At 35.5% G+C, this 21,365-nt stretch overlaps 1 protein-coding gene across 1 annotated transcript; it reads left to right on the plus strand.

The window, feature by feature from the left end:
* Positions 1 to 9,056: 9,056 nt before the first annotated feature.
* On the plus strand, positions 9,057 to 17,439 carry Smp_071540 (hypothetical protein; the record flags this gene model as incomplete). Its single annotated transcript, XM_018793697.1, has 4 exons — positions 9,057 to 9,093; positions 13,197 to 13,888; positions 16,297 to 16,652; positions 17,350 to 17,439. The coding sequence occupies 4 exons, from the start codon at positions 9,057 to 9,059 to the stop codon at positions 17,369 to 17,371; spliced, it is 1,107 nt and encodes a 368-aa protein (XP_018648184.1). The 3' UTR covers positions 17,372 to 17,439.
* Positions 17,440 to 21,365: the final 3,926 nt, after the last annotated feature.

Consider the following 21,365-nt stretch of genomic DNA (forward strand, 5'->3'; position numbering starts at 1 on the left):
GTATAGTGAACAATGGAACTTGTTTACACAGGAAAGTGGAAATGAAATCCAACTGATGAAGAGAATTTGTAAAAAAGCACTGTTCTGCTAAGTGACGTAATTAGTAATTGAAAGACAATGACAACAATCCATGGATTATATACCATAAGAAAATTGGTCTAAACATGAGAGAGCTGTTAAAGTTACGAGGCTGGTTCGTTAAAATGAATGTCATTCGTATAGCCTAAACGTTCAGTCTGCATATATCAAGTGAGCGAACCGAAACAAATCTGTGCAAGCCTCATGAATAATAAGTTTTTTTACAAACTACATTGATAAGGATTAGAGAAATTATCTCAAACATTCTACCACCTCCAAAGACGTTGTTGTTAAAAATTGATCATAGAGCTACGAAGAGTGAATTTCAATAAAAACATTTGATAAGAAGCACAATTAACTTGGAAGAAATTTCAAGACACGCACACCTGTACTCAGAACCATAAAAGAACCTGTTAGGTGTTAGTAGTGTCCAATTTCCTGTCTTAAAACTTGAGCGTTTTCTAAACATTTGAGCATTTAGTTACAGTGCACTAAAACCAGACTGAACTATACTGTGCACAAATATTTAAAAAATAATAATATAAAGTAGGACTAAAGCAAAAAATTGGATGCAGTAGTTATTGATTCTCTATACAAATCTCAAACGTTTAGAGTACCCCCTCCTGTCAAGCAAATATCTGCAATAATACTGTAAAACTTTAGGTTGGGAAATTTGATTACATCAAAGAATACGAACAAAAGACTGTCATGACTGCTAATTATTAAATCTCAATAAAATAGAGTATCAGACATAGGAATAACTAAAGTATCATCTAAATGTAATCATGAAGCATTTAATATGAGTCCAATTGGTTGAAAGGACACGAACCACATATCCAAACATGAAAAACCTGGGTTTTGAGAATATATGCCTAAATATATGAAAGCACACTTAAAAAGTGCTTAGCTAGATTATAAAATCCAGAACAACACTTTAACGACCAGTAAGTTTGGGAACCTGATGTGGGGAATAAAGCAACCATAAATCGACAGTGAACACTAGGCTACCATTACCAAATAAATGAATAATACTAGGAGAACAAACATTTGAAGTAAAAGAATATTAAGACACCACCCTACAGAAGCAGAAAGTATTGGTAGGTAAGGCGGCAACCTGTCTAGTTACTTCCGTTTCTTAAATTCACACAGTTCGACTTGACGGGCCTATCAACTCTTTCCTTAACCAAACCACCAGTGGAACCTTGGTTACACCAGTTACCAAAGCAATCTACTGAAAGTGCTAGCAGTACGAAAAAACGAAACCATACGTGACCTTGTGGCTTTTGATGGAAAACTTCGTAGGGCCTTTGCATAGAAGTATCTTTTCTGTAGGACCCCTCGAACGAGTCCAACCGAAATTTCTAGTGTACCGTGTGCCCCGAAGAGGTTACATAGATAAGGAATTGTACGCACTTTCCCACAATGCCGGGGCAGGTAAAGACACAGTACGCTTAGCAGGTCACTAAACAGACTATCTTTCAGACTCACGGTGAGTTTTTTTCTTTATATACCTTTCAAAAATTATTTCAATTTTTGTGAGGACCCCACACAAATGTACTTCCAGATAGCATTGGAATGTGACCTAACGGAATTATTTTTATCTCTCCAGAACTCCGAGATGCAGCTAACTCTGAATTATTTCAGACTACAAAGAATGACCCACATCGCTTCTTAAAAAACCAATACCGAAACAAGAACGTTGACGTCTGACCTACAGCCTAGTTTTAAAGCGGCCCAAGGTCAACAGCCCCGGCGTCAACTTGAATGGCTATGACCTCTAACCTCACTCAATGAAAACAACGATCTTTCAGAGATCTGTGTCGTCTGAAGAGGATGCCATACTGCGGTATTTTGTAAAATCCTTTATGAATAGGACACACTATTATATTTCCAACTACAGTAGCAGAAAACAAAATAGCCTGAGCAATTTAATGAGACTATCGCAATTAATAAATCCCTAGATCAAATAGATCTAAATATGCCACATAGTTTTGGGTTCGATAATACCTTTACATGTAGCACCTTTTCATCAAGCTATAATAACACAGTCAAATCAGAAGTCAGAAATTGGGGGGTCCGAAATTATATTTGGAGAGCTATCGATATGTCGGGAAGCTTTTGGTCTAAGCTGGCTAGTAATTACAAAAGATGTGTGACATGAGATACCCACTATTCATCTGTATCGGGTGTGTGATTGAGCGCATTTACAGTGAAGATTTATATTCATCCTGTTCCTCGTCGGTCTTTCATCTTTTCCAACCGTCCTGGGACGGAAGAAAGATATAATTATTGATGCATGTCGAAATAAACTCGTACGTGCGTAGGGGCATAAAACTTACGAGAAACGAAAAACGCGGCGCACATACGTATTGATAACATGTGATAGCGTAAAAGAATTTTGTGCAATGATAGTTTGGGAGGTTTTCTCAAGAAAACAGGAAAATACTGTGGCCGTAAATAATTCGCCAAAACCAATAACTCTGTAAGTGTTCGGCACTGGATGCTGACCACATTAGTTTTAGTGGACTCGTTTAGCTGAAGGCGCTCGGTCATCCTCCTTCCCCTCTCGCCTTTCAACTCATACCATTCTGGCACAATTATATCGATGAGTAGTCTACTGCTCAGAAGCTGACTTCCACGAGTACGGTGTGACAGATGTAATAACTTAGGTTGGTTAGTCAAGAGTTGACCTCAAACAACTAAGTATATGTTAAAACAATAGAGCTAAAGTATTCATTCACTTCCCTATTTCGTATAGGCATTATATTTCCTATTATCCTATATTGAACGTTGAAAAGTTTTATGTGTTTGAACAGGTAACCTGCATCTCCACCGTGACTGTCCCACGATCAAAATGAAGACCCATTCACAGCTAATCTGGTTTCTTCTATCAATAGAACGAGGGTTACCTTCAGGCTCAAGGCAGACACATGCGATTTTAACAGGTTTATCACACTCAGTATATTCACGAGTGATGCTTCTGAACCTTAAGACACTTAAAAGAATCCAATCCTTAAACTTGGAAACCCAACTGATCGACCGCAGTCGACTGGTGTTTTCGTACGACCTGCTTTACTACATAGTACACACGTTTTCGTACGTCGCCATTCATTACGACGGTCTCTCAAAATGGCACCAGAAGAATCCTCCAAAGTTCTTCGTCGAAAAGACTGCATAGAGTTTTGTTTCGCCTTGTTTGTTTATATTGTTTAATCGTGAAAACAGACACGTTTTTTCTAATATTCTCATATGTGCTTGTATTGAATATTCCACCAGTATTTTAGTTTGGCAACTCACTACCAGTAACACCTACTATAATCAAATTGCTCCCACTCAGTTCCGAAACATCACTAGTAAACATACTAAGGGCGACTTACCTGTTAAATTCGCGCGAGAGTGCCTTAACTACCTCGAGGAACTGTGTGCGTGAGTCCGTAATGCCGTGCCCGTGAAAATCGGCTTCCGAGTAGCAGAACCAGGCTTCGATATTGTTCGGCCCAAAAGGCGTTAACAGAATCGAAGATGGGGGGATAGTCTTTAACTCAAATACTTTGAGTGTCTGTTCCGTCATAGTGAAAAAATCAAGTATTATAGTGAACTAAAAATAAATAAGTCAAATATATTCAAAAACTCGAAAAAACATCACAATGTTTAAAAATCAAATAAAGCAAAACTATGATTTATGAAGTTCCAAAAAGAAAAGACTTTCAGTTTACAGTTTAGTGCACCAGATCACGTCGGTCTCACCACCGAAGTTAGCACCAGTTTTTTAGTTTGGCAACTCTCTACCAGTAACACCTTCGACAATCGAATCGCGCCCACTCGGTTAAAGTCAGAAGCGCGGAGGTTGGGAGATATATTTGATGAGTTATCACTATATCGGGAAATGACTGATCTAATCTGGCTAATGATCGTAGGAGATGCTTCCCATGCAGTTCTGTAACGTGATCTGGTACGGATGCATGACCGAGCGCCTTCAGCTAAACGAGTCCACTAAAACTAATGTGGTCAGCATCCAGTGCCGAACACTTACAGAGTTATTGGTTTTGGCGAATTATTTACGGCCACAGTATTTTCCTGTTTTCTTGAGAAAACCTCCCAAACTATCATTGCACAAAATTCTTTTACGCTATCACATGTTATCAATACGTATGTGCGCCGCGTTTTTCGTTTCTCGTAAGTTTTATGTCCCTACGCACGTACGAGTTTATTTCGACATGCATCAATAATTATATCTTTCTTCCGTCCCAGGACGGTTGGAAAAGATGAAAGACCGACGAGGAACAGGATGAATATAAATCTTCACTGTAAATGCGCTCAATCACACACCCGATACAGATGAATAGTGGGTATCTCATGTCACACATCTTTTGTAATTACTAGCCAGCTTAGACCAAAAGCTTCCCGACATATCGATAGCTCTCCAAATATAATTTCGGACCCCCCAATTTCTGACTTCTGATTTGACTGTGTTATTATAGCTTGATGAAAAGGTGCTACATGTAAAGGTATTATCGAACCCAAAACTATGTGGCATATTTAGATCTATTTGATCTAGGGATTTATTAATTGCGATAGTCTCATTAAATTGCTCAGGCTATTTTGTTTTCTGCTACTGTAGTTGGAAATATAATAGTGTGTCCTATTCATAAAGGATTTTACAAAATACCGCAGTATGGCATCCTCTTCAGACGACCCAGATCTCTGAAAGATCGTTGTTTTCATTGAGTGAGGTTAGAGGTCATAGCCATTCAAGTTGACGCCGGGGCTGTTGACCTTGGGCCGCTTTAAAACTAGGCTGTAGGTCAGACGTCAACGTTCTTGTTTCGGTATTGATTTTTTAAGAAGCGATGTGGGTCATTCTTTGTAGTCTGAAATAATTCAGAGTTAGCTGCATCTCGGAGTTCTGGAGAGATAAAAATAATTCCGTTAGGTCACATTCCAATGCTATCTGGAAGTACATTTGTGTGGGGTCCTCACAAAAATTGAAATAATTTTTGAAAGGTATATAAAGAAAAAAACTCACCGTGAGTCTGAAAGATAGTCTGTTTAGTGACCTGCTAAGCGTACTGTGTCTTTACCTGCCCCGGCATTGTGGGAAAGTGCGTACAATTCCTTATCTATGTAACCTCTTCGGGGCACACGGTACACTAGAAATTTCGGTTGGACTCGTTCGAGGGGTCCTACAGAAAAGATACTTCTATGCAAAGGCCCTACGAAGTTTTCCATCAAAAGCCACAAGGTCACGTATGGTTTCGTTTTTTCGTACTGCTAGCACTTTCAGTAGATTGCTTTGGTAACTGGTGTAACCAAGGTTCCACTGGTGGTTTGGTTAAGGAAAGAGTTGATAGGCCCGTCAAGTCGAACTGTGTGAATTTAAGAAACGGAAGTAACTAGACAGGTTGCCGCCTTACCTACCAATACTTTCTGCTTCTGTAGGGTGGTGTCTTAATATTCTTTTACTTCAAATGTTTGTTCTCCTAGTATTATTCATTTATTTGGTAATGGTAGCCTAGTGTTCACTGTCGATTTATGGTTGCTTTATTCCCCACATCAGGTTCCCAAACTTACTGGTCGTTAAAGTGTTGTTCTGGATTTTATAATCTAGCTAAGCACTTTTTAAGTGTGCTTTCATATATTTAGGCATATATTCTCAAAACCCAGGTTTTTCATGTTTGGATATGTGGTTCGTGTCCTTTCAACCAATTGGACTCATATTAAATGCTTCATGATTACATTTAGATGATACTTTAGTTATTCCTATGTCTGATACTCTATTTTATTGAGATTTAATAATTAGCAGTCATGACAGTCTTTTGTTCGTATTCTTTGATGTAATCAAATTTCCCAACCTAAAGTTTTACAGTATTATTGCAGATATTTGCTTGACAGGAGGGGGTACTCTAAACGTTTGAGATTTGTATAGAGAATCAATAACTACTGCATCCAATTTTTTGCTTTAGTCCTACTTTATATTATTATTTTTTAAATATTTGTGCACAGTATAGTTCAGTCTGGTTTTAGTGCACTGTAACTAAATGCTCAAATGTTTAGAAAACGCTCAAGTTTTAAGACAGGAAATTGGACACTACTAACACCTAACAGGTTCTTTTATGGTTCTGAGTACAGGTGTGCGTGTCTTGAAATTTCTTCCAAGTTAATTGTGCTTCTTATCAAATGTTTTTATTGAAATTCACTCTTCGTAGCTCTATGATCAATTTTTAACAACAACGTCTTTGGAGGTGGTAGAATGTTTGAGATAATTTCTCTAATCCTTATCAACGTAGTTTGTAAAAAAACTTTTTTTCATCAGGTCACTGTTTTGTTTCTTTTTGGTTTATCAGTTTTAGACGTAATTGAAGCGTTCTGTTTCTACTTTTTGTTGACATTTTAGGCTTTTAAATATTTCATCTGTCTCAAAACAATGCTGAGATAATTTGTTATTAGTTTTTCACTTTTGGATACAAATGAATCTACCGTAAATTTTCCTGTAGGTACGATTGGTTTTTGTTCTCACCTTAATCAGTGTGGTTTTATATCGTTTTCTTTCAATTTATCACTGTTTAAGAATTGTCCAGCTATTTAGAAACCCTTTTTTCATGAGAGGGACGTCAGATTCTTGATGATAAATGTAGTTATAAAACGGAATCATAAGTCTCAACTAGGTGGCAAATTTTTTTGGATGGTATTCATCATAATAAAAGTAAACCAAATAACACAGATACCCAAAATCGCTACAAGAAATAACGAATGACTAATGGCAAGTGAAATTTCCCGAGGAATGTTAAACCCTATTTCCCGTTGCCTGACAGATGTCAAATACGCTAATGCAGATTAAATTAACTGATAAATCCAATAATAATATACTTAATGTTTTCACGTAACCTATTGTCACTGTTATGAAGTTTCAATCAAATAGGTCATATACCAGTAGTTTTTTCTTCTAATAATGGTCTTTTGTTGTATTGATAACATATTCATAAGTTTAAACTCATACTGCCTAAGTCTAGAATGACGAAAATAATAACTTTCTTCCTCCTAGGAAATGTTCTGAAATTCGTTTTTGTTTCACGCAATATCAGAGTACTCTATAAGCACAGTAAAGGTCCAACAAATGTGTTAATCAGTGAATACAACCTCTTCTTTTCACTATTTCTGTAAGCACTGACTAAAAGTTACAGGGTTCGAAAAGATGAATACTACTGACCAACATGAATTTAACCATTACTTACATACATTACTAACATTTACAAAACTGACTTTATTTTAATACTAAGATAAAGTTCTTAATAAAAAACATTCAAAGTTTATCCAGTAACCATATATCACCACAATTTTCAAAAAATAAATCCCCGTTATTTTCGAACTCCATCCTAGCCTCGTCATATGACAAGGGCTTAAATGAAATCATGTTGTCCGGACAGTATTATTTTCATGTTTTACATCTTTAAAGATCCTGTAAAAATATGCTGTTCATCCTGATGTTGCAATATTTTGTGGTGAAATTATCGTGAGTTTATAGATGTGACATTTATTTAATAATTGATCACGTGGCAACTGTTCACAAAATAATCTATCTACATTGATTTCCCGATGTACTGATGGCAATAGACTACTTGAATAGTTAGGATGCGATTTATCTACCAATTGCATTTAGGAGCAATATTCAGTTTGACAGTGTTGTAATTCATAGTACGGTTTGATATACGGTCCAGAAATGCAACTAACACTATACTAGATCTTATGCAACGATGAAAATTACATGAGAATGAGGAGATGGACTAAACTTTGAATTGAAGCTTCTATATCTCAATAAAAGCGAAAGAACTATTCTAACATGATGTATATCATATTAAAAGGACCTTGGCAAAGATATGGCAACTAGTAAGAAGGAGGTTTAACTACACTTAGCATTTCACGCTCTGAATACTATGCAGAAGTTACCATATCATTTGTAGTAATTGGTTTTTTGTCAAAATCGATAGTCTGTTGCATGACGCTTTAGTCAATGTTGATTCAACAGTTCAGTTCAACGACCCTGGTTGCTTGCGTGATGTACTTCAGGTGTCAAAATTATCTTTGATAAGCGAAAGATATACCACAGAAGACGTTTGAACAAGTCTGGAATTGAACGGTCAAACAAATGTTTTGGTGATATATAGTTGAAGAGAAATGTTAGCGTACAAATATGTTTGTGTGTGATCTGTCATCCTAACTACATATTCACAGCATAATTTTACAGTTGCTGTAAAACGTTAACTAACAGAAACGAGTATTAAGCTTAACAATGATGCTAGCATATGTGATACCACAACAGCTTTTTTATATCCTTTAAGTTTTAACAACATCCTTAAGTCAGTTCCCGACCTTACTCTTGGCACTGCTCACAGCAGCTGAATTAATATTCCACATCTTGATGATTACGTTTATATCAATGATATAGACCTCATACTAACCTACAGAATATCATCGAATAACTTGTTTATTATCTTTAAATAGCAGTGGGTTTAACTGAAGTTGTGTAACTACTGAGTTTACACAAGCCAATTTAAATAAAAGATATCTCAGTGTCTCTAACTCAATGTCGATATGTTGTGCCCATATTAGGTCATGTTCAGTCTTCTGTAGATCATATTACGGAGTCGTTGTGGAGTACAATTTAAAGACAATAATTTACTTACTAATAATAAGTTTTGTGGTTTTTTTGTTACAATAACATAGTATACGCGTTTTGTCTGGGTTTAGATTGATTACTTACAACATTTCAGGATAGCTAAAACAATTCTTCTTTTGGAAATATCGCTCTATTTTAGAAGGACGTCTGTTAAATACACTTGAAATGTAATTTGTTTTTTCCCATTTTTAACCTTTTTCACTAAAATAATACTGGAAATAATGTGTTGTCTTTCTTCCAGTTTTCCACCACGTTTTATTGAAATGGATTTTTCAGTTCACTTTTCAGGACTATTGTTCTAGTAATGAAGCACAGCAGATCTTCAAATAATCATTCCCTTCGTAAGTTCTCTTTCTCTTAAATATTACATTTCTCTCTCTGTATATATATATATATATATATATATATATATATATAATATTTAAGGATTAAATAATGATTGAATTTTTCAAATTATTATTGGTTTAGAAGACGGTGTAAGACTGATAATTATCATTCATGTTGCATTGACTCTTATTTTCAACGACGATTCAAAAAATACTCAGAAAATTATTTACAACAATGTTACTTTTGTAGACCAATCAAAATAATCGCGTACTATAAATCTAGAATTTTAATTTTCGTTCTTTGAGTTTTCTGTGACTGGAACAAAGGGATGGGGAAGGTCTAAGATGTATTTTATTAGAATTATTACCACAAATTCACCATGGAAGTTTTTAATTCTCAGTCTTTTTTTTCCATGTTAAGTTTCTTTTACTGGTCATTATATTTGGTTTGCTTGCCTGTAAGCTATTTGATTAAAATAAACATAATATTGAAAGTATTTACACTAGCAAGAATAGCATTTACTGCAAAATCATTAAAACTGTATTAAGATCAACAGATGTGTATAAATTTAAATGTCCATTCAAAATTACCTGAGGAATAATCTGTAAAGCATGTTCGAAAAAACTAAAGATTAGTGAATAGATTACTGTTTAGTTCGCTTCCCAGGTTTTTGGCGATCCGAACTGTTTTTTAACAGAGAGAAACACGAATCTAATTCAACTTCTACTTCATTTTATTTTAGCCATATCTTTAATCTCAATATAGTCGGAAGACCTAACCAAAAGTTAGGTTGATATGTTTAAATAAGCTTCTCTTGTTGTATTCAAACATATCAAAAAGTTCGTAGAAATATTTCACCTAAACAATTCTCACCCCATCGTTTTCCAGTTTCATGGGTTCATTTTTCGTAAGCATCCAAAACTTATTCGTTTTTTGTTTAATTAAACTTTCTCTTACATTTAGTTCATTTCCAAGCCCGGAAAAGTATATATATATAACTTTAAGTCCTTCATTGTCCATTATTTGTGCCTTTATAAAGTCATTTAAGTTTATTTCTGAGCGTGAAAATATCCTGTTTGGAATTTCGTTTAAAAATGAGATAAATCATTAAGATTTTTACTCTGGAAATAAATCCTTAATGTTAGCAACAATTTCATCGATCTTTTTTTCTCAGTTTCATTAAATAATAAGGTGAAATTCATAATGGTCTTCAAGAAACAACAAGTATGTGTGAGGATGAAACTTTCTTCAAAAATTTCATATTCAAAATTTGTGCGATCATATTTATATTCAGAAATTGATCAGATTGACAAGTTTTGTACTCTAGCATAAGTCATCAGACAGATTTAAAAGCATGGAAAATATAAAATCGTAAAAGTCAAAGGCGGCGCTGGTTCAATCCCAGTAGGGAGCATCAGTTCCTTCGAGAATATGCCTTGCTGACAAGTGTTAAGTAGCACGAAGCCTATTTCCAGGATTTCGTATTAGCTACCTCCAGACACCTAACTTTTCAATATAATAAAGTCAATGTTTGGTCACTTGAACTAGTGAACTAGTTTGATCAACAATAAAATTCTAGATCAGAGGGGGTTTTGTGGAGAATTTAAGTATTTTCACAGTTGACTGACTTCAAGAGATATTTCCTTGAGTTCTAGTGGAAAGCAGTGGCCAGTGGAGTTCTACCAAGTCTGTTGTAGAGATATCAGCTCACTGAAGACAATTGGTGAACGGTTGCTCAAAATCGTGGATTGGTTGAAGTTAGACATTAACACCGTTGGATGCCGGCTCAGTGGTCTATCGGTTAAGGGCTTCGGCTCGATACTGGAAGGTTCTGGGTTCGAGTCTCGCGAGTGCGGGATCGTGGATGCGCACTGCTGAGGAGTCCCATAATAGGACGAAACGGCCGTCCAGTGCTTCCAGGTTTTCGATGGTGGTCTAGCTTCAATTGACTCATGATTTCAACTGTGAAAATAAAATTTTAGACAACCACAGCACTAGTCACTGCTCAGGGATCAGTTTTTTTTGATGGAGTTTTGTTCTCTGAGCTGGATGGTCTGGTCGTGGAGCTTTCATCGTTATTCTGAAGGACATCATCAGCACAAACTTCGGATAGAAATGAAGTGTTCAAATTTCCCCACATGTGATTCACAGCTTGTCCGAAACCAACAGAGGAAGTTTAGTGTTGAAAGTCGAGGTAGAAGGAATAGTAGGAATTGAAGAAGGAGATTGCTTATGAATACTGTGGTCTTGAGTGCTGTTAGAGGTATGAGGGCAGTTATCACTTCCCGGTCGCCCACACCGTGGAAGGGTTCTTCTAGAGGTACCTGAAAAGGGAATTGGGTTAGAAGTGGTCTTAATGACCTTAGAGGGTGACCGCAGTGCCCAAGGGACAACTGCTTGAGGTCGGTCACACACGACTTTTTTGTGTTAGCTCCGTACTTGTTGGGACCTTGCCGCCGGAGACGGATATCCGTGGGATAAGGCGAGGTGTACATCTTTAAGGTCGACATTTTCTAACCCCACCCTTCCTTGTGGGAAGGTAGCATCGCTGTTATGCTGGTTGTCTGAAAGAAACCTTACTGCTGTCACACCCCTGTACAGTCAGCAGTACGACTTCGCCTTCGGATCTTGGGTTTGCTGCTTTTAGTCTTACCGCTCTTCAACCAACCTGTCTGGCATGCTAGGACCTTGAGCAACGATTTTTCCAGCCAGTATAGCTCGGTTGGTTTATCACGATAGGCAAGCCCGACCACCACATCAAGGTGGCAACAAAGGTCGAGACTGGTGTTTTTGGAATTGCCTCTTTCCAAAATCCCCTCATTTTTCCAGTCGAATGTGTGTCCGCAGTTGTCCACGTGCATTGATATAAGTGAAGACATGTCATGGCGTTTGACTGCTGATTGATGTTCATGCAGATGAAAATGAAGAGGGTATCCGCTTTGTCCGATGTCGTGTTTTTCACAGTTGGCACAATTTATTTTGCAGATGATGTTTGGTTTGTCTTCTTTTGTCATTTCATCCTTTGGTTTGCATAGGATTGAGTGGAGGGATTTTGTTGGTTTGTGCGCAACACCTATTCCGAAGGTTTTCAGCAGTCTCGTTATCGTTTCTGATATACTTTTTATGTATGGTAAGGTGATCCTTTTGTTGATTTCTGTACTTGACTTTGTTTCTGATAATGGGTGCGGCTGGTATTTTTTGATGAAGTTGATTGGGTAGCCGTTCTTTTGAAGGATGGTCTTCAAGTATTTTTCCTCATTTTTTCGTGCTGTAATTGTGTTGCAGTGTGTCCACACCCTCTTGAACAAGGTTTATACACAGTTGATTTTGTGAACTCTTGTGTTGTTGCTATTTTAGTTGAGAGTTTGATCAGTGTGGGTTGGCTTCCTGTATGTATACTTGAGTCTCCAGTTTACCTGTGTTGGTTCTGGTGACTAATAAATCCAAGAATGATAGCTTGTCGTTCTAGTCAAACGACTGTTTGCGGAATATACTTTCCCCTCGTCTAAATCTGTAGTTTTCCTTCTAGTTACCAGGGCTGTGACGTAATGAATAATTTAGCTTGTCCTGTTATTGTGTTATTGACTCTCATTTCAATTTCCGGTTTAGGTAGTATCGTAATCTTTTCAGATGTAGCAAAAGCATTTCGGTTCATGTAGTTAATAAAGTTCGTCTATTTAGTCTCATAAATAATAACAGTTTACTTTTTGACTTTTGAAAGTCCTTTATTTTAACATTTAACAGAAAGTTAGGGGTGTCATAGTTGTCAAAGCATTCAACTTCCAGCTATTTGATTGTAGTTTCAAATTCCGTTTAATAAGCCTCTTGGCAGCCTAGTAACATTATTTATAAAATAGGGACTTAATTATGTTTACAAAAGTCTATACTCAGTCATACAAAGTACGGAACCTAACATACTTGTGTGTAAGTTCAAGTTGGTAAACCGTATCAACAGGGCAAGATGAAATTATCAAGACAAGTCCCATAGTAGTAGAAAATATTAGACATAGACTATGATTCGAGAAAATAGAATCAGTTTGACGAATAAAAAGTACATGTTATGTATTTGGTTCCCAAGTTACGTTAATTATTTTGGTGTTGTTTCTGAAATATTCAGATGCAGGTGGGAAATACAGAATGCTTTCAGCCCTCGAGTCACCAAGTATATCTGTCTATCCTGTAGCTGATTTAATGAGAGCACGTGCTGAGTTTATTCACCAGTGGAATGTATCAATGTCAAGCCATTCTGTAGCCAAGTCAATCAAAAGTGATCATTACAAATATCCACCAAATGTAACTATGAGAAATTTTCTAGAATATCCATTTCATGATAATGCATCGGAAGTATTTCCGTTTCTTCGTACTACAAAAAATATAAACACAACCCAAGTGAAGTCTCAAGTTGTAGAACAGTCACTTAAACGCCAAAAGATTGAAATTGAAGTCGATAATATATCTGATAAAGAATTCAGGCGTGTTTGTATGCTGCTCACTGATAAGGCTTCTTTATTTGAAGATTCTATACAATTAGCTAATCAATATCAGTGCATATCAGCGTGCTATTTTATTTGTGATTATTGTGATTACATTGGTAAGACAGAGAATGATGCCCAGATACATTTGCAACAAACAAATCATTTGACATGCAGTAAATATTCACCTTGCTATTATACAAATGATTGCAATGACATGTCGAGTGAGCTACAAAAGCCACGTGTCATCTCTAATAGTTCAGATAGAACCTATGGTTGGCGTGTCGGTGATACAGTAGTATGCTGTCCTACTTGTAGTTTACCATTCTTGGATAAGGTAATTTCTCTGGATAAGTCGTCTCATTTTTTCACAAATGGTAAATACTTACTCTCATATGACGCGGTACTTGGAGATGACCTACTAACGTTTAATTTGTTTCAAAATTATAACCGCACTTACGAGTTGTCGTGAAAATCTTAAGTAAAGTCTCTTTTTTATATGTCCTCTTATTACAATCCAGCTATACCTATTGTTGAGTATTCTTGGACACCAATTCACTCGACAAGTCCCTAAATCAGAACACGGTTGAACAGGAAGTAATTATATTCCGAATAACAAGTGTAGATGGAAGTAGAAAGCACAATAAGAGATATGTTAGTATATTTATAGTTTTTATATGAGAAGATTCTAGCGTGTTCTCTGAGTATCGACTAGCGCTGATTAACCAATTCTTATCCAGTCAGCGTGCTCCAACACAATCGTGCACGGAACATGCTTTAATCCAATCTATATCCCGCTAACACTCTTCTTACTTTGAGAAACATTCCGGTTACTGTCACTGCTTTCCATTGACCTTGTTTCTATTTATTGATATTAGTCCGTTAGTTTTTGTGTAGAAGTGCAATTCTCTTACATTATATATTTCACACATATTGTTTAAGGACCACCTTACACAGCGTAGTTATTGAAAGAATAAGGCAGTCTGACTAAACGACCTGTCACCAGTTCCTGTCAAGGATAGAGATAACATACGAATAAGAAAACGAATTGGTTGCCCATATTTATGCTAATATAATGAGTCTCCTTTTACTTGTTCCTAACGTTGTTATTTCATCCTATGTAACTAATTAAAGTATTTCTCACTGCACAATGCTTTTATTTTTAAATAAACAATAAAAATCATGAAGTAACTCTCGGTATATCTTCATAGAGCGGATATCTGAGACCATCGTAGTGAGTCACAAAATAGTCACTAGTTCTACCCAGCTAACTTGACATACAGATTCGTGAAACAACGTTCTATTATTATCAACTTGGGCTTGTAATGAATTGTATAAACTCCTTATGATGCCTACGTGAAATTTTTCCAACTTTCGTTGAGACAAATTCTTTTCTGGTCAAGCATCTTATAACTTACTCGATATATATTTTCGTTATTTGACGTTGTCAATTGTTCACTTGTAATTTTACCTATATTTTATACGTTTTATTTTCACATATATATGTGGTCCATACTCTTGAGTAGTCTGCTTAAAGGCCTCTCCTTACTTTTCATCTGTCTGCGTAAAGTAATACATGGATTTAATCCTTCCAGAATATTTTGGATTTGGATCTTCTTACCACAATTGCTCAATGGTGTTAGCCTAAGTATTATATGAAAAATTAATTTAGGAGTTAGAGTTCATTACGGTTCGTCATCATAGAGTCAATGTGGTGCCTTAAGTCTTAGGTTATCACTCTATGTTCTAAATAAACTTATTGTGTTAAAAATAAATTCTGTCACATGAAGGCGATGGGTTAATCATCTTTATTCGCTATATTAATGAATCTTTTACTCACTATGAACTACATAAACGTTCGTAATTTTCGACTTAATATATAGGACGTATGTTGTGTAAGTAATTTTATTGTTTTCACCCAAGAAGTCAGCATCTAATTTAGATCCCTCTACTAATGATTGTTAGTTTTTCAACTAAGTCCACGTAAAGTGTATGTAATTCAAATAATTGACACAATGTCCATGTAGTTTCTGATTGAATACTTTGTGTTACTATTCGAATCTTTATTATCAAAGATATATATTCAACCAAATTATATTTCAATCAGCACTTAAAACGAGTATTAAAGTTTCTAAAACATCATATGGAAGAACTGGATTATGTTTATTTACTGTTGGTCCATTATATATTGATTGGAGCAACACTATAGGGCTGCTGATTGACTTACTCATTCATGAATGGATTAATCATATTATTTACTTGATTGTAAAATGATAAAACGCAAGTGCCACATTGTTTGTGTGTTCACTTTTAAACTACATCGTATGAAACAAAGAGGTCTTTGAGGAAATTTGAAAAGTTTTATTTCTAAGACAGTAAAGTACATTTTTGGTTTAATTAAATTAAGTTATACAGATGCGAAGACTCAAGAATTATAAGTGATTAGTCAAATGACAACAAAGTTATAAATATTGTTGTAATTCACTAGCAACTGTGAATTCCTTATTGGTTTATTCTCATTAATTTAGTAAATAAGTCGGTTATCTTTGGTGAATTTATTTCCGTGAAAGCTGATTACTCAACTAAAATTTTTTATTCAGTGTCGACAATCATTTCTAAGGAAAATGTTATACTCTGGAGTTACATTAGTTTGACTACTGTCTAGTTATTTTTTATTTATTGTTTTACATTAGTTGACCAACTGTTTAATCATGTTCTAATGTGATTGCTTTCGTTTTTTTCCAGATTATGTGTGCATATCACCACTGTTTACAACATGCTAAAAACCAATTTCTTTTTACTTACGGGAAGGTGTTGATTGTAAAGGTTTTAAAAATTCAAGAACCACTAGTATGTCCTGATTGCCGACAATATTTTCATTCATTAGATAAAATTACGAATCATTGGATTACTTCATCTCGTTGCAATTCACCATTTATGCCAATTTCAAACAATAAGAATTGTTTAGATGTCCTCTGTATTCTTTCTGTATCATGCAGCATCTGTCAACGTATTTTTACAGCAGTTCCATCGTCAGAAATAGAAGCTAATCAGCATGGTCAGAAGAGAAAACATTCGTCAAGCAGAGAAAATATCTACAGGTCACCAGCTTCTTGGGCAAAAGATTTCGGTCATTTTTGTGTTCGTCATGCTTTTGAACATGTAAATCAGGGTAGATTTCCTCTGTGTAGCTTGAAAATACGAATTATAAGTGTCCCGAAATCTGTTAACTGTCTTCCTCCCATCACTAGTACAAATAATTCAAACAGATCACATTTTAGCCTCAGCGAATGTAAACGTCTTATTTCATATCTTGAAAACCATGAATGGAAATCACATTTACTTAAACAGGCTCAGAGAAGCTTTAGAGACTTATTTTTCGACGCTGTTCTCCATGTCTCATAAATAGGATTCTTTTTTATACCCACTCCAAGTAATTTCTTATTTCAAAATTAGCATTTATATTGCTCCTATCCGGATCTTGTATAATAATAACAATAATAATAATAACCTATAGTTAATTTAAACTTTTCCAAAGGCCAAAATGAGGCAGTTATTAATTAATTTGACAATGTTATACGTTAAAAATGGTGAACGTTTGCATCGACAGTAATAATCTAGCTTAGTATGTCTTTTGACGGTCCATTTTCTAGTTTGGCCAGAAAAATATCAGCAACGATCGGGCCTAAGAGTGATCCTATTGCTACTCCATCTACTTGTCTGTAAAATTCATTGTCAAACTTAAAGTAGATATTCATAGTACATTTCAACAGAAATTCTTTCATTTTACTTACATAGATGGCACACTAATCGTATGTGACGAAAATTTCGACAAACAAGAGATGTTGGACTTTTCCAATAACGTCCACCAAGCCATTTAATTCACCAGCGAGGAAGAGAAAAACAATAGTATAGCTTTCCTTAACGTCCTACTTTCTAGAAGGAGAGACGGTTCCATAGAACGAAATGTATTTAGAAAGAATACATGGACGGGTCAGTATACCCATTTCCAAAGCTTCACACCTCTTTAATATAAAATAAATTTGGTTAAACGTCTCAGCCACAGAGTCAAGCTATTATGTTCTGAGGACAGCGTCGATAGCGAAATAGATATACTAAAGAACACATTACGAAATAATGGCTATCCATATAATTTCGTTAAAAAATACCTAGTAGAAAATATTAATGAGAAAGGAAGGAATTGTGACTCAGTGAGGAAAGGAACCCTGTGTCTGAAACTGGACTTTAAAGGGGACATAGCGGGTGATATTCTAACACGTCGACTGAAAAAATCTGTTGAAAGGACGTTTCACACCATCAAGCTACATATAATTTTCTCAACTAAACCAGTACTCACACAACTAATCAAGGATAGGTTACCGAAGATGGGCTCCTCTATGTGTGTATACCAATTCAACTACTCCTGTGGAGCTAGTTACATAGGCCGTACTCAGAAGGCTTTATCCTTGCGTATTCGTGAACATGTACCAGCATGCTTGGGAAGAGGAGTCACTAGATCGGTTAACAGCACCATCCTTCCTCACTTGGTAGATAGTGAACATCATATAAAAACATGAAACTTTATCTGTTTTATATCAAGTTGCGAAAAATCTACCTCAAGGAGCTAGATTACAATTACTCAACATAGCTGAAGCCATCTGGATCAACTCCAGAAAACCAAACTTATGTATCCAGAAAAGATATATCCAGCCTCTATGTTTACCTTGGCCTACGACTGGATTATCGGTTACCTAAACTAAATATCATAAACCTCCCCCCCTTTTTTTGATCACCTCTATCTTAATCTTCACATTAATCATTCCCAATTCGTTTATCGTAATTTTCTTGATAACATTCCTTTTATTACGTATTATATTCATTATTATACTCATTATTATTACTACTACTATTTATCATTATTATCTTAATTGACAAGATGAAATTCTCCTGCTATGAATTTTATTCACACGACTTTTTGCATTTCCGTTTTCGCTATATTACTATTATACTGATTGTGATTAGACACTTCACTCCAAATCATTTCGACCTTTATTAAATGACTTTTCTAATTGACAAATAACACAGTTTTGAAGTATATGTGTCGTAACAGATGCAAACGTTCAGCATTTTTAACATATAACATTGTTCAATTAACTAATGTGTGCCTCATTTTGGCCTTTGGAAAACATCATAATGATGAACTTATAACTGTGGAGCATGGTGATGAAGTTATTGAAAATAATTGTTCGCTCAAATATTCTTCATTTTTGAGTATCCTATGGGGATCTTTAAACTGCCTAATCATTTCCGTTTAAGTGTCTTCATGGATAGAAGCTGTCCTGGATACCAGGAGATTTAATTACCAATATATATTTTGTGTTTATATACCTTGAAGAGAACGCTTTTTGTGGTCGTTCATTTCTGATGATTCTACCACTAATCTTCGTATCATTTTGTAGTCTCCAACACTGTTTCACGCTTTCCATGACTATTTCCTAAGAGATAGTGTTTGGGAAAGCTTGATCAGGATATAAACATTTATATTTCTGGTACTTTATATTGTGGAATTCTTATTCACAAGCCGTAAATCGCTGCTGGGGAACTTTTATCTAGAGGTTTGTTTCGTAACTTTTCGTTCCAAATCCAATAATTAATTTAATTATAATATAGAACACTTTGTATTACCACGTCATCGTACAGTGAGAAAATAATCGAACCTCTCAAAGTTATACTATATCTAAGGATGCATGGAAGGCCTTATCCGTTTGATAAACTAGTTTGATCAAATAATTAGGTTCTAAAAACTGCTTTCAGGGATTTGTTCTTCATCTCTGTAATACTTGGATATCTAAATTTCTTGCGTTTGAATATCATAGTTGCGATAATACTAGTGGCTGGTGTAACACAACTCTACATTGTTTTAATCCTCATTTTCTCTGTTTGAAATTATATCCCTAGAACTTGAGTATTACATTGAGTCTGTGTTAAACAACAGAAGAATTTCAAACATCTAATCTACTTTTTATTGATCCGGGTACTTTAAATTGCAGAGTTGTGTATATCTGTTGCTAAATGATAAAACGACTGTCAAACATAATTAGTTTTGTTGAGTATTCAGTTAAATGGCCAATGTCTACTAAAACATAATGTTTAGATAATTTCATTGGAATCATGAACCGTTCAATGTTAGATCATGATTGAAAACCTGGGTGCACTGAACGCCGTTTCACAGTAGTATGAGACTCCTCAACAGCGCTCACTCGTGATCCTCCAATCTGGGTTCGAACGCAGGACCTTCGACCTCGCGAACACTTAACCTTCAGACCAGTGAGCTGATATCCAACGGTGTTACTGTCTATCATAAACCAGCCCACGATGCTCCATGGGTGATTTCATTAAAATTTAACAATCTCCGCAACTCCAAACTGCAGATTTATATGTTTGATAACTTTATAATCTAGTAATTTTCCATAACTTTCAAGGCGCTCTTGATTTTATATATATATAACTGCCATGTCAATCACGTAAATTACTAAACTCATCGGTTTTGTGAAAGAGGTACTTTTAAACCTTTGTTTTCGGTAAGGAAAATGCTTTGTACAAGACGACAGTGTTTCCAATATCTTTGGAACAGTTTGAAGCTGTTGTATACATTTGTTTAGTTATTTATTTTCTATTGCTCTTTTATAATGTCGTCTCTTATAACCATCATTTTTCAATTATTTGTTACTTTTGTTTATACGGTATACAACTAGTCATAGATTTAATTATTTCTAAATATTTCAGGGATAAAGGTTTAGGCAGAATAATATGAATTTGTTTGGCTTTGTCAGCTGCTCACAACTTCAATATTTCTAGGATAGAGATCATGAAAGTTAATATATCTAACTTTAAATATGTATAAGCGTATCGGAGTTAGAGAGTATAGCCATGTGTAGGCCTTTAACTTTCATTAGTTTGTAGTGACCGGCCAGTCTCGATAAGAACACGATTGGAATAACGGAAACAATTATTATTATTGTAACCAATTGTACCAGAGATTGTTTTACTGTATTTGTTTAACTGTATCAGTTTCACTTCTTGTTTCGCTCTCCGCCTTGTTTGGTTCGAACTTGCTCACGCACTGCCCATTTTGCCTGTACTCTTTGGCACGTCTCGGTATTATTTCAATACCACGAGATCGCCAATAAATATACTTGATCTGGATTAATAAAGCCTTCTGATTTACGAGCTATCAAAGGAACCAAGTCGTTTTTGGGCGCGTAATCGAATTGTAGTGGTGGTCATAGTCCGTCCTCGACTCGACATCCACTACAAGTTTACCAGGATAAGGAGTACTACCCGGTTTCTTGTACAAAATTATTAAGATAGAGCTCAAAACTGAGACAATACTGTAAGGAGATCCCTGAAACACTGCAGCAAAGCTTCAACTATTTTAAAGGTTTTCGAACTTCTGTTGAGTGCCTTTCTACAACATCCATGTTAAGAAGTACTTCTCGTCACATAGTTTTACACTATCACTTTCATTATTACAGGCTTATTCCCTCAGCCTTTCTTTAGATTTTGAACATAGTGATTTATGAGAAATACTTGATTTAATTTCATATTTTCCCCACAGTTTCGTACTATTTTGTACTGATCTGATAGTGAAGGACTTTAAACAATACACCCCTTTTACAAGTAATCCGATGCCCTTGCACATCTATTTATTCGTATCTTTATTCTGAGAATGAATGTTATTGCCAAAGTCTGACATTTTATTCGTTTTCAGGTTCAACTATCTGATCGAATTTATTTTCTTTATAGCATGCTAG

Source organism: Schistosoma mansoni, chromosome 1, assembly GCF_000237925.1.
Source record: "Schistosoma mansoni strain Puerto Rico chromosome 1, complete genome".
Taxonomy (NCBI): domain Eukaryota; kingdom Metazoa; phylum Platyhelminthes; class Trematoda; order Strigeidida; family Schistosomatidae; genus Schistosoma; species Schistosoma mansoni.